Genomic DNA, 16739 nt, shown 5'->3' with positions numbered 1-16739 from the left:
TCCAGAAGTAGGGAACAGCGAAGGGAATGACAGCAAGGGAGGGAATGTGGGAAAAAAATAGAACTTGAATGGAAGTGGACAATGCTAAGCAGCTTGCCAGAATGAGCCATAAGTGGGTCTCAAAACACTGTCTAGCTCTAGTTCCAGGGAGAAGAAAGTGGGGACCATGCTTAGAAATCTGCCAGGCGTTGCATTCTGTCAGGCGTTGCAATCTGTCAGTGGAGGAGGACAGACAGACCATCTCAGGGGAGCTGACAGGACCTGTCATGTCAACAGACACACTCTTGCAGCAACATCACTTGCTAAACAGACAACTGCCAAGGGCAAGTCATGCCTGACCAATCTGATTAGCTTCTATGGTAAGGTAACTGGCTCAGTGGACATGGGAAAGTCAGTGGATGTGATGAACCTCGACTTCAGCAAAGTTTTTGATAACAGTCTAACACAATGTTCTTGCCCACAAGTTAAGGACATATGGATTGAATAGATGGACTGTAAGATGGATAGTAAACTGGCTGTATTGTAAGGCCCAATAGGTAGTGTTTAATAACTCGATATCTGGTTGTTGGTCAGTTTCAAGTGGAGTGCTCCAAGTTCTGGGGCCTGTATTGTTCAGCATTTTTATTAATGACCTGGATGAGGGAAAGGATTGCACCCTCAGCAAATTTGCCGATGACACTAAGCTAGGGGGACAGGTAGATACATTGGTGGGTAGGGAGAGGGTCCAGTGTGATCTGGATAAATTGGAGGATTGGGCCAAAAGAAATCTAAAGAGGTTCAACAAGGACAAGTGCAGAATCCTGCACTTGGGACCAAAGAATCACAAGCATTGTTACTGGCTGGGGACCAACTGCCTAAGTAACAGTGCAGCAGAAAAGGACCTGAGGATTACAGTGGATGAGAGGCTGCATATGAGTCAAGAGTGTGCCCTTGTAGCCAAGAAGGCTACTAGCATATTGGGGTGCATTAGAAGCATTTGCAGCAGATCTAGAGAGGTTATTATTCCCCTCTACTTGGCACAGGTGAGGCCACATCTGGAATATTGCATCCAGTTCTGTTCCCCCGCCTCCTCCCAGCACAGAAAAGATGTGGATGCACTGGAGAGGGTCCAGCAGAGGATGACCAAAATGATTATGAGGCTTGGACACATGACCTACAAGACAGGCTGAGGGATTTAGGCTTATTTAGTTCGCAGAAGAGTGACAGGTGATATGATAGCAACCTTCAACTTCTTGAAGGGAGGTTCTAAAGAGGATGGAGAGAGGCTGTTCTCAGTATGACAGATGACAGAACAAGGAGAAATGGCCTAAAGTTACAGAGGGGCAGGTCTAGGTAGGATATTAGGAAAAACAATTTCACCAGAAAGGGGGTGAAGCATGGAATGCATTACCTAGAGAGGTGGTGGAATCTCCATCCCTAGAGGATTTTAAGTCCTGGCTTGACAAAGTCCTGGCTGGAATGATTTAGCTGGGGTTGATCCTGCTTTAGGCAGGAGGCTGGACTAGATGACCTCCTGAGGTGTTTTCCAGCCCTGGGATTCTAAGATTCTATGGACTGAGAGTAAAGTGTGTGGGTGAGAGTGCAGAAAATAAGGAATGCTGAAAAAGAAGCAGAGTCTCTATTTTAACTTGTGCCACCCGCAAAACAGGTCCACCATTTTGCCCTGTTCTATGCATTCCTCTCCTGGCCTGCTGTGCTTTCATGATCCCTAGCAGTAAATCAGGTTATAATCTCGGAGGCTGCAGGTGGACAGTAACTGAATGCTTAAGGCCTCACGAGCCCATAACACATTGCTTTGCAACACACATTGGCGTGCTTAAGGAATAGAATACACTGTGTCAAACCATATTGAGTCATCTTGGTCTTTTGGTCTACACCAGGTGCTTAATCTCTGGCTACCCTGTGTGCAGCACTACCCAGCCTGTTATGGTGGTCTCTGAGGCTATGTCTACATGGTGTCTAAATAGCTGCCTGCATCTATGCAATGCGCCCTTTGTCTCAAAACAGTATTCGAGATAAAGGGCACACTAATCTGGCATCCCGGCCAAACCTCATGGCATGATGAGTACAGGGATGCCTCAAAATAGCCTATTTCAAGGTTCGGGCACCATCTTAGACATGGCCTGAGTCACCCCCAGTCTGGTTCTTTTTTACCCTATGTGTCTTGAATCTTCCATTTCCCAAGGGGTCAGGACAGAGCTCAGGCATACAACAGCAGCTATTCCCACAGCTTTCACTTCACCCAGCTCTCCCCCTAAATCCCTCCCTCCCTGCCCTTTACATCTTGTTCCTCCCAAATATGTATCCTACCCAGTTGCTAAGCCAGTCACCTTATTAGCTCAGCAGTTCCCACTGTGGCTACATCCACACTAGAAGCATCTGTCTACAGAAGTCACTGTTGGAAGAGAAGTTTCTGACAAAACTTCTGTCAACAGATCACTTCTACACATAAAAGTGAATCAATCTTTTGATCCGTTCTGTCAATAAAGGGCCCTGAGAGCATCTACGCAGCCTTTTTGTCAACAGGTTCAATTGACAAAATGCATTTTGTGTGTAGACACTTCAGGAGTTTTGTCTACAAAACCCATTTTGTCTACAAAACTCTCTAGTGTAGATGTAGCCCAAGTGGCAGGAATTCCATCCCTCAATCCACCCCACAAGTAAGTCCCATGCAACCTTGGTGACCACAGTGCTACACCTAGTCATGCCAAGGGAGAATATCTGGTTTCTGACACATTCAGGCCCTGCCTAGGCAGGGAGATAGAGCCAAGCATCAAACAAGCCTATTCCAATCTCAGCCGCCCTGGAGAATAATTTTCCCTCAAGGAGGAACAGCAGGACCAGCCAGCGAGAAGGGAAGAAGATGTTATTTTTAGTATGGAAACTGGAGCTGTCTTCTAGGTGTACAACCCCGTGCCCTCTTCTGCTTCCTGTGCAGCCCTGACACAGCCCACCACGAGCAGCTGCTAGGAGCACAGACCCTCATGAGGCAGGAGAGATGGGGGCATGGTGAATCCACCACACACAGCTGCCCCTGCCAGGGAGCCTGCGGGGAACCAGACACAGCCCCACCCCACTCATTGTAAGCAGTCTCCTACTGCTGCTGCTGCTGTTGTTCATGTACTTTCCCTTTTTCTACTAAATAACTACTCTGAATATATGAGGGGGAGCAATGTTATATTCTTGCCTTGGGGGCAAAGTTAGCTAGTTACGACCCTGCTTCCAGGTACTGTTGCATTGCACCACCCAGATGAGGTGCTCAGGGCAGGGGATTGGGGGAGGGCGGTGAGATACAACAGTAACTGTAAGAAATTAAAGTGTGGGGTGGAGTGGGGGAGGCTCGTGGCAGAAAGTTAGAGTGTGGGGGACTCAGGACAGGGTTTTGGGAATAAGGGCAGGGGCCTGGTGATGTGGGGGTGCAGGAAGCAGGGTGGTGGCTAGGGTGGGAGGTCAGGGCGGGGGGGTTGGGGTTTCAGGAATAAGGGAGTCATATTCATACTCATCTCCTTGCATCATGCCTGAGTATTGGTGATCAAGGAAACAAAAGGGACTGAGGATGGGAGACCATAGAATGAAAGCCTGGATAGTCATCTGTCGCTAGTGATTTTTAGGTGCATAATTTGAGCCGCTTAAAAGATGGTTGATTTTCAGAAAGCCCCTGGGACCTGCCCACAATAATTAGGGGCTTTTTAAGGCGTCTCAGGTTAGGCACCCAAAATCCCTAGCCACCCTGACAAACCTCCCCTGAGCTTGGGAGTGATACAGGAAGTGAGTACATGTAGCCAAGGGAGAGGGAAGGGGAGACATGCCGGAGCTCAAGAGGAAGAGGGAAGAAGTGAAACAAGGGAGAGGAGAAGACAGTGTTTCTAGACACTCAAAGGTGCAAATCCAAAGAAATGAGGCACAGTAAATAAAATCTAGGTATAGCATAGCAAATGCCAAGGTCCTCAGTGAACACGGCACAAATACTTGTTACAACCACTGCCCTGTCCCCAGCCCAAATATCCCTTCATTAATTTATTAGAAAACCCCAACAGCTGGAGTCGTCGACTCCTGGGTCTTACTCTTACAACAGCCTGTAGAACACAGGTACTGCCTGCATAGCTTACAGTGATCATTTTGCTAGCTGGGCATGTCATGTCTGTACTCTAACCCCTGCCATAAGTGTAGATATACCTTAAAATACAGTACTGTATAATCTTAGCTGGAAGGGGTTTCAAGGGTCTAGTCTAACCACCTGCCAACATGCAGCATTTTTTGTTGTGTCTAAACCATCCAAGAGAGACAACCTCCTTTTGAAATCTTCTGTGAAGGTGCTTCCGTGGTCTCCCAGACAGTCTGTGCCATTGTCCTACTGTTCTTGCCATTAGGAAGTTTTTTTCTTGAGATTCAGTCTAAACTGGCTGTTGTAGTTTGCGCTGCCTCTCTGGCAAGAGAGAACAACTTTTCTCTATCTTTTCTACGGCAGCCTTTCAAGTATTTGAAGACCTCTATCATGTCCCCACCTCCAGCATCTTCTCTTTTCCAAACTAAACATGCCTACTTCCTTCAGCCTTTGCTCATATGGCTTGTATTCCCTCTGTCACTCACTCCTGGAACCTTTTCAGTTTATTCACATTGCTTCTATACATTGGTGACCAAAAGTGGACATGCAACTCCAGCTGACGCTCCATACAACCTACAATGGCATTTGTTTTGTAACAGCACTGCACTGCAAGCTCACGTCGAGGTGGTGAGCCACCACAACTCCCAGATTCTTCTCAGCAGTGTTGTCACCAAGCCAGTTATCTCCCATTCTCTCTTTTTGCATTTGCTTTTTCTTCCCTCGGGGCACCTTACATTTGTCTCTCTTGAATTTTTGTTGTCTGTAGCCTGGTCCTCCAATTTATCAAGATCTCTCTGAATTTTAGCTCTTTCCTCCAAAGTCTTGACAACCTCCCACCCCAGCTTTGTGTTATCTGCACATTTGATCAGTACGTTCTCTATTCCTACATCCTACATCAGCTAATTCCTTCAAAGCCCTGGAGTGAACAGCCTCAGGCCCTGGTGATTTGAATTAATTCAGATTGCTCAGATGATCTCTGATGTGTTCTTTACTTATCCTGATCTGCATCTCTTCCTCTTTATTTTCTGGGGTAACTTTGCTATATATGACACTAAAGCTGCTATCTTCCACCTCCACTCAATCCAGTTATGAAAACATGTAATGGGAAAAGGTATATAGCAGAATAAGAACTGAAATGAACTGACAGTTTACACACACACAAACACATGTATGAGCTTCACTTCCAAAGTTAACGGCTGCTGTCAACCAAATAAAACATAAATGTAAAACCACTTCAGAAAATTCATATTCTTCCATGTGACACTGCAAACAAACACCAAATTGAGCCTGATTCTCCTCTTGTTTCCACCAGTTTTACAGCAGCATAACTCTGTTGACTTCTACACAGTGGAGCCACCAGCCACTGCGGACCCTGGGACAAGGAGGGAGGGCCCCAGTTCTATGTCACCAGGACGGGGTGGAACCAATGACAGAAGGGGCAGGGACTAGGACAGTCAGTCCTGCATGGCACTGCCCTATGCCCCCCACACACACCAAAGCCACGCAGCATGATGGAGCAGTGCTGTCCTGGCATTTCAAAGGAGCCCGGAGCTCTGGCTGTCACCACTGCCAAAGTAGTGGTGGCGACTGGAACTCTGGGCCCCTTTGCAATGCCAAGCCCCTGTGCAACTGCCCCTCCCCACTCCCGTCAGCCAGCCTGTTCTACAAAGAGCACAATTTCACCAATGGTGTGAAACTGACCTGTCTACTCTGCCAGCCAGATTGAGACCCGGAAAAGTGACTGCACACTGCACAGCATAAATATTGAAAAGTAAATGGATTTGCAAGTGTTCTCTTTAATGCTTACACATATTTTAGAGCCAAGCTGGTCAAAACATTTTCCTCTCTGTGACGAAAAATGGCTTATTTTTAATTAAACAGAAATTTTCATTGCTAAATGAAAAATTCAAAATATTTTCCCTTTTCAGCAGAAAATGTAAAAATTGACAATAACCAGTTGTTGAAGAGCTTGAAAAGGGTTACAAACCTGTGAAAGTGTTAGGGGTCCCCCACCCCCCAGTTTGTCTTGCAGAAATTAATAAACATTTTCCCAGGGCTGACAGACTTGCTGGGCTTCTGAAGAAGAGGGCAGCTTCACACTTCAGGAAAGGGCAGGGTCTCAGGTGGCAAGGGCAGGGCGGGGACAACCAGCTCTCACTGCCTCATGGAGCATGCAGCGTCCCCCTCCCCCTCCCTCTAAACCAGCCCCCAGTGCCACCGGTGCATGCCACACAGTGATCCGGCAGTGATTTCCAGGGCCTGGGAGCAGCAGCAGAGGTGGCTGGTGGTGGCTGGGAGCCCAGCGTCTTTCTGAATTGCCAGCCTCATGGCAGTTTCTCCCACTCCGTCAGCAGGCCTGCATTTTCCTCCTAGTTCCATTGACTAGCTCAGGGCAGGAGCTCGGAAGGAATCTGTCCAGCGTGTATGCCTTTTCCCTGGAAAATCTCCCTGTCTGCTGGTTTGCGTCCTACTAACTCACTGATTGTTTCTGTTCTGATTTATTACTCACAGCACTTTTGCAGTTCTTTACACCTCTGTTTAAATTGCTTCTCTATAACCTCCTTCCCTTGACTGTGCTTGTCTAAACTCTCTCTCTCTCTTTTCATTTTTCACTCCTCTTGTGACATGTCTCTCCATCCTGTCGCTTGTCCTTCTGTTTTTGACCCACGTGCCTTCGTGTCCGTCTGGTGTTTTCTTTTTTATTTTTGATTTGCTGTGTTCCAATTTTCATGTAGGGTAGTGGTTCAGTTAGCGGGAGCCCCCTGCTGTCGACATCTGGTGCTAGCACCCCGTGCCGTGGGCGGAGGCAGCTCCCACAGACTCCGCTGACTCCCCGCCCCAGCATCACTTACAAGACCGCCAACTCCTCACCTGTGCACTTCACCAGTTTCCAACCCACCCTGCCCACTTTCTCTCCGGGACGCCTGAGCCGAGGGTTGTCTGAGCATAATGCGTTACTGCATGGGGACTCTCAGAGCCACTCACATTCCATGGTGGCCCGCATTGGTTCCGACCCCTACCTTGGACACCGTGACGACAGCGACAGCCCATACCGCGTCGTGCCCGAAGACACGCTCACCTTCGAGGAGGCTGTCGCCACCAATTCAGGAAGGTCCTCAAGGACTTCTTACGTCTCATCCTTGACTTCCCAGTCTCACCAAATCCGCAGGGTTCCCAATGGCTACCACTACACATTGGGCCTCAGCACAGGCCCTGGGACATGCGCCAGAGCACGGAGCTATTATCGTGAAGCCGATGAGGATGACTGGTGCTAGCATAACGGCAAAGCCCTTGCAGGTGTATGCATTTGGAATTGATGAGTTTTATCATCTGGAAGGCTGTGTGTTCAGACACACATGGTGACAGGGTCATGGGAGAAAAGAACCAGCTGCTGGTGAGAACTGCTCCCCACCCAAACCCAACACCATCTGAGATGCTTGTTCAGCCTCTGTCTTTTCTTTCGTTCTTTTTTTCTTTTTGCACTAGACAAAGTAAATAAAAAATGGACGATCATTATTGTGGACGGAATGGTTTCTCTCTCTCTCTCTCTCTCTCTGCCTACTGCCTTGTGTAATTTAATGACATACACCAGATGCCAAATCTGCCCTGATTGCACAGAGCGGTGGGAAGGTCTGTACTTCAACGGCAGAACTGTTGATCTATAGTTTTTGTTGGGTGGTTGGTTGATTTCATTTTTACTTTCCGGTCTGAGCAAGCATCAGAGAAGGAAATTGACACTGTCGTACGATATCAAACCTGTATTTTATCTCACTCAAACATGATGAGGAAGAGATCTGCCTAATGCACTGGGAGAAGAGAAACCCAAATGAGAATGGAGGACAATCCTTTGACTCATTGTTCAACAACAGCAATCATTTCATTGGAGCCAGTAACAAACCTTCAGGCTGATAAAACACTGTGTCGTCCGTGACTCTACTTCACCACACTGCTCTGTAAATCAATTTCATTTTATTTTTCCGTTTCCAGTCTTTCACACTGACACCAGATAAAGCTACTTTGGAAGGACTGTTTCCTGCTGCTGGGACTTTTATTTCTGTTGCCCCATCTGTCAGCTGCAACATGCCCTTACTGTTTTGTCTTGTTTACAGTATACGCTTGATTTAGAGGGAAAAAAAGGCAATGGAAAGGAAAAATGTAATTGGTTTTATATCAAGCTATTAGATAGAACTTTTCATTGTGTGCATTTTTGTAAATTGTACAGTAAAAAAAGAAAAAAAAGAAAAAAAATCTTTATGTAGAGAATTAGTCCAATTGTCATTCCAGGTCCCACTGTTTCTATTGAATGCTCCAGTTGTTCACTACTAAGTGCCTAACCTTTGAAAACTATCCCAGTGATGATGCACCCTCTTGCTTCAACAAATCAGAACTGGAGAAAACAGGCAGGTGGGGAAGGGAGAGCAAGAGCCTGGAAGGTGGGTTGATCTCACATATCTACTGTGCATACAATGCCACGCATATGTTTTCTGAACAGTGTTTTCAAGTAGCCAGGTTGGAAACTTACAAAGGGGAGGGTAAAAATATTTTTTCAAGTAAGTTTTGTTGGGGAGCGGGTGGAGAATGATCAGAGCAAACAAAATCAGCCTTTTCTCATCAAACAGAATTTAGGCTCCTGCAGGAGAAATGCAGGTAAAAGTACAGCATTAGTGACAATGCTTTTACAGAAAAAATAAGACTTTCACATTGCATGTCTAGTCTTCACTTGGTTGTGAAAGCTCTGACAATGTTTCATGGTGCATAGTTTGTGTCAGGAGCTGTTGGAGAGAGCCTTGTTATTATTGCCTGTTTGAAAACAAATCTGACTCTCAGGGATGAGATTTATGTAGTTTTATGTTGGATCATTTCCTTCTTGTGTGTGAGTGTGGATTTCTGCATTTGGACCTGGGGAGAAGACAACAACAGGAGAAAGAGAAAGTGTTAAAGAAAAAGATTAACAGACCTACCATTGAGGGCTAGAAGAACCACTGTGTGGTCATTGCTGGATGTGCTGCAGCCAGGGGTTTGCCATGGTGCATTGAGAGAAGGGATAGCTGGAGGAGAAGGAAAACCCAGTAATGCCAAACAACAAAAGAAGTGTGGGGAAGAATACTGGTGGCAAATAGGTCTGAGACAGTGACCAAGCCATAGGACACCAAGACTGTAGAAGGAGTGGGTTTTTGATAGCAGCGGCATTCATGATGGGCCCTATATTGTTTTGTAGCTAGGTTGGTAGGGGTATCACACATTTCACAAAATGGCTCGGAACTCATCTACCATTGTCGACAAAGTCTCAGAAGGGGAGCAGGACAGAGATCAGGTGGTTGTCCACCTCTCCTCTTACCTTTATGTTGAAAGAAAAATTGAACCTTGTTTTGCTTTAGAAGCTCTGGCCAATCTCATCCCTGGATTCTGCTAAAAGATAACTCATCTCTATTATATCTCTATAGATCTTTGCACTTTGAGGACAGGAAGTGCTTTAGCTGAGAGGTACATTATGGATAATGGATGTAATTTTTAACTGTAGGGCTATGCAACGAGATGACACTTAAGGAAACAAATCAAAACAAATAAAACGACCTTCATCCATTCTGTAGCTTTACCTGCTGGATTTTCCTGTTTCAGGCTTCAGCATGATTGTGACCAAATGTTTTCTACATTTTCCTTATATGAAGGCACAAACACTATCTTTGAAATTTTAAAGAAAACATTACTATTTTACTCCAAGAAGTAAAGGAGGGTGAAAAACCAGAGTGGCCAATAATGCATGCAACCATTTTACCCAAACAGGAAAGTGAAGAGAAATGTTCTCTGTGTATTAAATTATTTTGTCTTGTCCTCTGCCCCTGCCTTTCCACTTCCTGCTTCATCTTAGATATTAAAGGCCACAATCTCATACAAATAACATGGATGGAGTCTCACAGAACTAGATGGCATTGGATCATTTAAATTCTTATATAGTATAGATCAAGAAGAAGAACACTGTTGTCTATTATCCACTCTTCTCTCGGGGAGGGTTCTCCAAATGACAATGACAGAAGAGCCTGACCACAGTTGTTCATAATCCCTTTTGCATATTTTTGCAGCCTGTGTGCTGTCTCTTAAACACACACATAATATCTCCCACAATTCTCATAGTGAGTTGCCAAACTTGAATTGCACCAACCAGTTTTCTGCATCCAGAACCAGTCTCGTAGTGGCTGTACTTTGAATAAGTAATGTTTGCATGTAAAATATATACATATATAGATATATATATATATAAAGTATGTGCATGGAAAATGTTTATCTTCGTACTTTTTTGATACAATGTATTCATCAGTTGTTAATTTTTAATTATATTTGATATAAATTGGGGGTTTGTTGCAAAACTTTATATTTAAAAAACAGTGTTAAAAATTATGAAAGTTCCAACCATGCAACACAACTGGAACTTTACAAAAAAAAAAAAAAAAAAAAGGTTCTGTGATTGCCTAGTTTGCTGCCTGAGTAATATTTATCAGCCAAACTTTGAATTCTGCAGTTGTTTCTACAATTACATTTTGTATGAAGCAAAGTCCTTGAATTAAAATAAAAACTTAGCTAAAAACGTACAGATCCAAAGATGGTGTGTGCAGCGTGCATGATGAATGGGAAAAGGGTATCCCACAAGGATTGCTCATCCCAGTGCTCCAGCAAGGAAAGAGTCATTATGAAATTTGCCTTTTTGATATAAAGAGTCTAAGATGCAGGTTATCACTGGCGGAATTTCATATAGAGTAAAATTGCGTGAACCAAGGAATGGTAGTTGTAGCTGGACAAATTCAGACCACAAAGAAGGTACAAATTTATAACAATGAAAGTAATTAACCTATGGACTAATTTACCAAATATAAGGGTGGATTTTCCATCACTGACAAATCAAGCCTGGATGTTTCTCTAAGAGATCTGCCCTAGAGATCATTTGAGGGGCAGGTCTCTGGCTTGTGACGAAGGGTTGGTTGGACTTGGTGATCACAATGGTGCTGTCTGGATTTGGAATCTGATGATTGCCTCGTTTCAATGCCATAGGTTAATTGAGCCTCTCTTTGGCTGTGTTCCCATACAGATGCTCATTTTTTAAGGATCTGTTTGTGAATATGACTTTTTGATAGGAGTCCAGTAATAAGGTTACAATTCTTGGAGTCCAGTGTGCAGCCAAATTGCACTGGCTAAATTGACTGTTGTCTGAAATTGATCATATGTTTAGCTGTTCCATGCAGATTGAAAACTGCACACTTTTACACCCCCCCACACCCACCTGCCCCCCCCCCACATACTACTCTCATGGAAGTGAAGCAATTAAGCATTAACCCCTTAACTGCCATGCTGAACCTTCTGACTCCCGCAGCCAGCAACAGTCTCTAGTTATACTGTTTCAAATATACATTCCTATTGAAATCAACAGAGCATCAAGACACAGGAGGTGTGTTCGGCAATTCAAAAGGTTTACGTCACCTGCCTAATATACAGGAGTAACACATAGCACTTGTAAAAAAGTTAATGAGAGCACCTTGCATTTTCCTGGTGCTCAGAGCTCATATTTAAGCAGAAGAAAAATCCAAGGAATGTTTGTAAATATAAATGAACAGCAGCAACTCACTGCTTTTGACCACAGGAGAACCTTCCTCCCCTCCCACCAGAGAGACGGATTAAATGATTAAAGCTTGCAGATCAGGAGCAGACATTATGCTCTTTTGGTCAAGTCGAAAAGCAATAAGTCAGGTGATCTCAACAGCATCATTGCAAAAAAGAATTGGGGAAAGAAGAATTACAGTACTTGCATTTTTCAGAGACCCACATTTAGGCTATTTAAGATTCACTCTATTTCTCCTCTCGCCTTGCCCATGTATTGTTTATTGTGGGTGTTGATAGACCCTTGAGCCCCCAAATGATACCAGCACATTGTACTAGATGTTAATAAATAGTCCCTGTTCCCAGAATCCTCTGATATCTATTGATAAATCTATAGGAGGAGGGAAGAACAAAGTGTTTGGTGAAGGTCCTTGACAAATCATTGGAAGGAACAGAGCCGCATCTCTCAACTTCTGATTGAACCACTTGGCTTCTCCTTAGCCATCACAAATATGCTGGGGACAAAACAATCTTTGTTCTTCCACGCACACCAAACATGGTCAGAATGGATGGCTTTCCTTTGCTGGCCAAGAAGAAAGGGAAGACACCTGTTGGCTCGTTCCAAGCACTGGCAGCCAGTCTGAGCTCTCTTTCTTCCTGCCTTTAAGGAAAGGATCTGTAGAATGTAACACATGCAAAACTTTTCTGCAGGCTTTCTGACTCATCCGCTAGAATGCATTGCATAAATCCAATCCCTACTACAGAAAGCTACCGAGCAGTTCCACAGTTCATCTAGAGAAATCTGTATGCTGTTTCTAAAGAATGACATGGGCTTCATCCCCGGTGTGTTATTCCAGGAGATAAGAACGTGCACAACTGGCTGTGTAGTGCACAGCTTCCCGTGTGCAGTGACAACTCGTGGGTGAATTGGTGGCTGGACTTGATCCCAGTCTATCTGAATTTAAAAACCACACTCCCGTGCTGCCTGAGCTAAAGGGCAAGGTCTGGGGGAAGGGATGCGGGGTGGGGTCAGAAGCCCTAGCAGACACATTAAAAGTCTGACACAGTCTGATCCTAGATGGGGGTATGGTCCTCCCTTGGGTTTGTGTGGGTTACCTAGCCCTAGACCAGGAAAGACACACCGGAAGTCCAAGGCAGGACTTTCTTACATCAAAAGAAAAGAAAGGAGGTCCGCAGGATGAAGGGTCTGATCCATGCCTTTGCTGGTAATTCATGCATCTATTGTACAGGGAATGCTGGTTTATGACCCCTGATGAATTCATAACCCCAGGGTTGTGTGGTAACCCATTATTTCCTTAATGGACACTTACAGCTTCAACAAAGGGTTCTGAGAAAAGATCCAGATGGTTTGATAGGAAAGACCCAGATGGTTTGGCATTTCTTGTTCACAGGAGAATGAAAAGTCACTAGCTGAGCTGGTTCCCAACACTATGCCCATTTGCATAAGGAGTCCAGAGATTTCGGTAGGCATCCAGCTCTTCACTTACAGTCTGTGACTTAATCATTTTAGAGACCTGCTGGAATTCATTCTTGTTGAGCATTCCATAATTAATGTTATATCTTTGATCCACTGCCTAAGTAACACCTCCTTCTTATACAGCACATTGGCAAATGCAGAGATCATGGATTTGTAGGGCCCTGGCTCAAGATAAGTGCCCCCCACTTCTTCCTGCAGTCCCCCAACCCTGGTGCTCCTACTGGGAAATGGGGTCATGGCACCAGGGGCTTGCCCTGTCCCCCTGCCCAGCATTCCTGCCAGGGCATGATGTTGGTGTGCTGGGTTTGCCCAGGTCCCCTGCACCAGCACTCCTGCTGGGGTGTGGTGTCAGGGTATGGAAGCTTGCCCTGTTCCACCACCGGCCTAATCTCGCTCCCCTGCAGGAGCGCTGGGCAGAGTGAACTGGAAGGCCTATTTTTCTGAAGCTCTCAAGTAGCTGGCACTCCTGGGCATGAGCTACATTGACCCAGTGGCTAATCCAGCACTGTACATCTCAAAATGTTTTGCAAAGGAGAGCAGGGTCATTAGCCTCCTTTTGCAGATGGGGAAACCAAGGTGCAGAGGAATGACACAACTTACACAAAGTCACCCAGCAGGCCAGTGGCAGAGCCAGGACTAGAAGCCAGTGCTTGAGGGTTCACTAAGCCACACTGCTTCCCGAACTCCTGACTCACAAGTGCTGGTAAATTAGAACGGTTTGTCTATGGTGCAAGTGAGACGGCACCTTGATATCTGCATGAAGTACCTGGCACCTCGCAAGAGGGGACATTTTGATTCATTGGCAGAAATCTTGAGAAGAGGAATGAAAAAAATGATTAAAGGCCTGGCGGGATTGATTTATGAGGCAGCATTTAAGTAGCTCGGGGGAAATGATGACTGAGGGAGCCATGACAAGGGAATACAAATATTTGTACAGGGTGAAACATGGAGGAGGGAGAGGCAGTGCAGCTTCGGCTGAACCTAAGGGACAGTTGTCTAACACTGCAGCGATTTCCCATGTCCAGGATGGCAGCTTCTCAACCGGTTGTGTCAGGGTCAGGGCGGAGGGTCTCCTCAGAGGGAGCCCAAACAAGCAGAAGGGCCTGCAGAGCACCAGCAGGGCAATCACAGGCAGCTGGGTGGGAGATGGCTCAGCCTGACTGGGGCCAGCTGACTCCAGGACTGGTTTAATAAGAGTCATTTAAAAACCCTTAACAGGGGGATGGGTGAGGAGAGAGGTTAGTGGAGAAAGGGGAGCAGAAACCACAGGAGGGAGTTTGAGGTGTTTCAGCAGATTGAGAGTGGGGGGACTTGCTACTGCTTCAGGCTGGAGAAGGTACTGGGGGAATCACCTGGGGAAGTGGCCCAGGGACAAGAGCTGCTGTGCCCAAGATTAAGGGAGTCATCTCTTCCTGCTAGCAGTCATGTGGGGGTCCCTGGGTTGGAACCCAGCACAAGTAGGTGGGGGGCTGGGTTTCCCTCTGAAAATGCCTTACCCCACCAAGGGCAACTGGGTCTTTAAGTGGGACCAGTGAACTGAATAGTGGCCAAAAGCCCAGGAACAAGACTGACTTTGTCACACAGTGTTGTTGCAGATAGGGTGATCTCTACCAAGTGATCAGTTTCCTCAGCTCAGGTTTTGGTTATTGTCTTGAGACAGAAAATATCTTCTTCTCCGCCCCCTGACTCCATTTTTTTGTCTGCATCTGTTTATTATTAGCCATTAGTTTTCAGTAGTGCTCTCAGCACTCAGTTCAGTCCAGCTAGCCATGGTCCCTGTCCGTGTACCAGTGCACAAACACTCGAGACTCTGACCTGACCCTGGAATAGCCTTTGGGGAGATACAAAAACTGTTTTCTCCTCTGATGCATTGTGGGAGGGGAATGGGTGTGTTTAGCTATTAGAGCTGCCATTTTAGATGGTTGCTTATTTAAAAGGGTATTATTAACAGCTCAAAAAACTTAAGAGTAAAGACATTCAGTGCACAAGGTTTTTTCTTCCTAAGTACAGCAACAAGAATGGAAAGGCCTGACTGGAACGGAGTCTCACATAATACCTCTGGTGCCACAAGAGGGATGGGCTATTTGCATGTCACCCAGGGGGGCGGTTGCACCTTCAGCTATTTATCTTGAAGGCTGGCTGGATATCTTGAACTAGAAACCAGCTACAAGTGTGACACAGGAAGATGGCAACAGGAGCTTTTCAGAAGGGCTGCCAGAACAGAAAGGATCAGCCTTGATAATCAAAAGGATTCAGTGACATCTGACAAAGGAAGAAAATGTCCATAAGCTGCAGTGTGTTCCTGGCAAATGACATTCTATACACACTGTGAAGCCAACAGGCCCCTCTGCATCGCTGGAAGTTTATTTCCTTTGTCAGCTGAGATGGCAACCAGATGCCACCTTGAAAATGGTAAACTGGGAATTAACAGCAGTAGGACTAATGAAGGCTAAACAGCCCCTTAAGAGTTCATCTAGTCGACCCTGGCAGTCCCAGGGAGAATAAATCTAAGTAGGCCAGTCCTGACTGGTGTCTATCTCACATATTGTTTAAAACCTCTGACAGTTCATAACCATCCTGGCTACACTGTTCTGCTGTGTAAGCCTCCCGAGGTATTAGGAAAACCTTTCTAACCATAACAAGTAGCAACAACTGCTTCTGCAGCTTCCATAACAAACAGGTAGAGGGTTGGGTTAATGGTTTAATGTTCCCAAACTAGGGTTCAGTCAAGACTTCCTGAGGCCTGATTCCTCACAACCACAGCATTGCAGACAGCTGAGAAAAATGAGTACCAGTTGCTATCTTTCTGCCTTGGTAGCATTTTACAGCCATTTTCCACAAGTGTAAGTAATTACCCAAGGTACTGGACAGTGGAGAATCAGGCTATCTACACAGGCCTCTTCCTCTTAAAAATCTCACTGTTCTAGCCCTAATACAGCCTCTGGTACTAGCAGGTGGAGCAGTCTGTGGGCCTGTAAAGTAGGGCTGCTTTCTCCTGCTAGGTCCTTTGTGTGCTTTGTTTTTTTAAAAAGCTGTCTTCAGGAAAATGACAAATGCCTTTGAGGCACATTTACACTAGGAAAAAGGTGGGTTTAGTTATCAGTCACTGAGAAGAGGGTGACCTAGGCTTCACCTCAACAAACTGCCAGGTTAAAACTACAGCTTGTTCTGTTCACATTAGGATTTTTAACACATTTTAATTAACAGGAAAAAATATCCCAAAAACAAATACCTATTTTCTAAGTGTAGAAGTGACCTTTGACAGCCAGAGATGCCAGAAAGCTGTCACCACACAGCTTGCTGGGCAGCACTTGGCTGGAAGATGCAACTAGTGGCCCTGGGTCTGCTGAAAGCAACCACGTGGAGACAGGTGTTAGATACAAGGCTGGGGGCAGGGCAGTAACAGGCAAGAGTGCAGGGGCCCTACTCAGAACTTCCTTGACAAGGAGGAGGGAGAGGCAGAGTGCCATAGAGGCTCCACAGACTGCAGACTCCAAAACAGGACCACAAGGGGAACCAGAATAGCACAGCAGGGTAGAGCCAGGAGCC

At 45.7% G+C, this 16739-nt stretch overlaps 1 protein-coding gene across 1 annotated transcript in view; it reads left to right on the top strand.

Annotated features, from left to right (window-relative positions):
* The window catches only part of CACNA1B (calcium voltage-gated channel subunit alpha1 B), a 502106-nt gene extending 493862 nt beyond the window's left edge, over positions 1–8244 (top strand). The window contains exon 48 of the mRNA XM_075015705.1: positions 6841–8244. Coding sequence (XP_074871806.1) covers positions 6841–7380 — 540 coding nt within the window. The 3' untranslated portion in view covers positions 7381–8244. The remainder of the gene's footprint in view (positions 1–6840) is intronic.
* Positions 8245–16739: the final 8495 nt, after the last annotated feature.

Source organism: Carettochelys insculpta, chromosome 21 (assembly GCF_033958435.1).
Source record: "Carettochelys insculpta isolate YL-2023 chromosome 21, ASM3395843v1, whole genome shotgun sequence".
In the NCBI taxonomy this organism is placed as follows: Eukaryota; Metazoa; Chordata; order Testudines; family Carettochelyidae; genus Carettochelys; species Carettochelys insculpta.
Note: the sequence above shows the minus strand (reverse complement) of the source record. Positions and strands in the feature narration are given on the sequence as shown.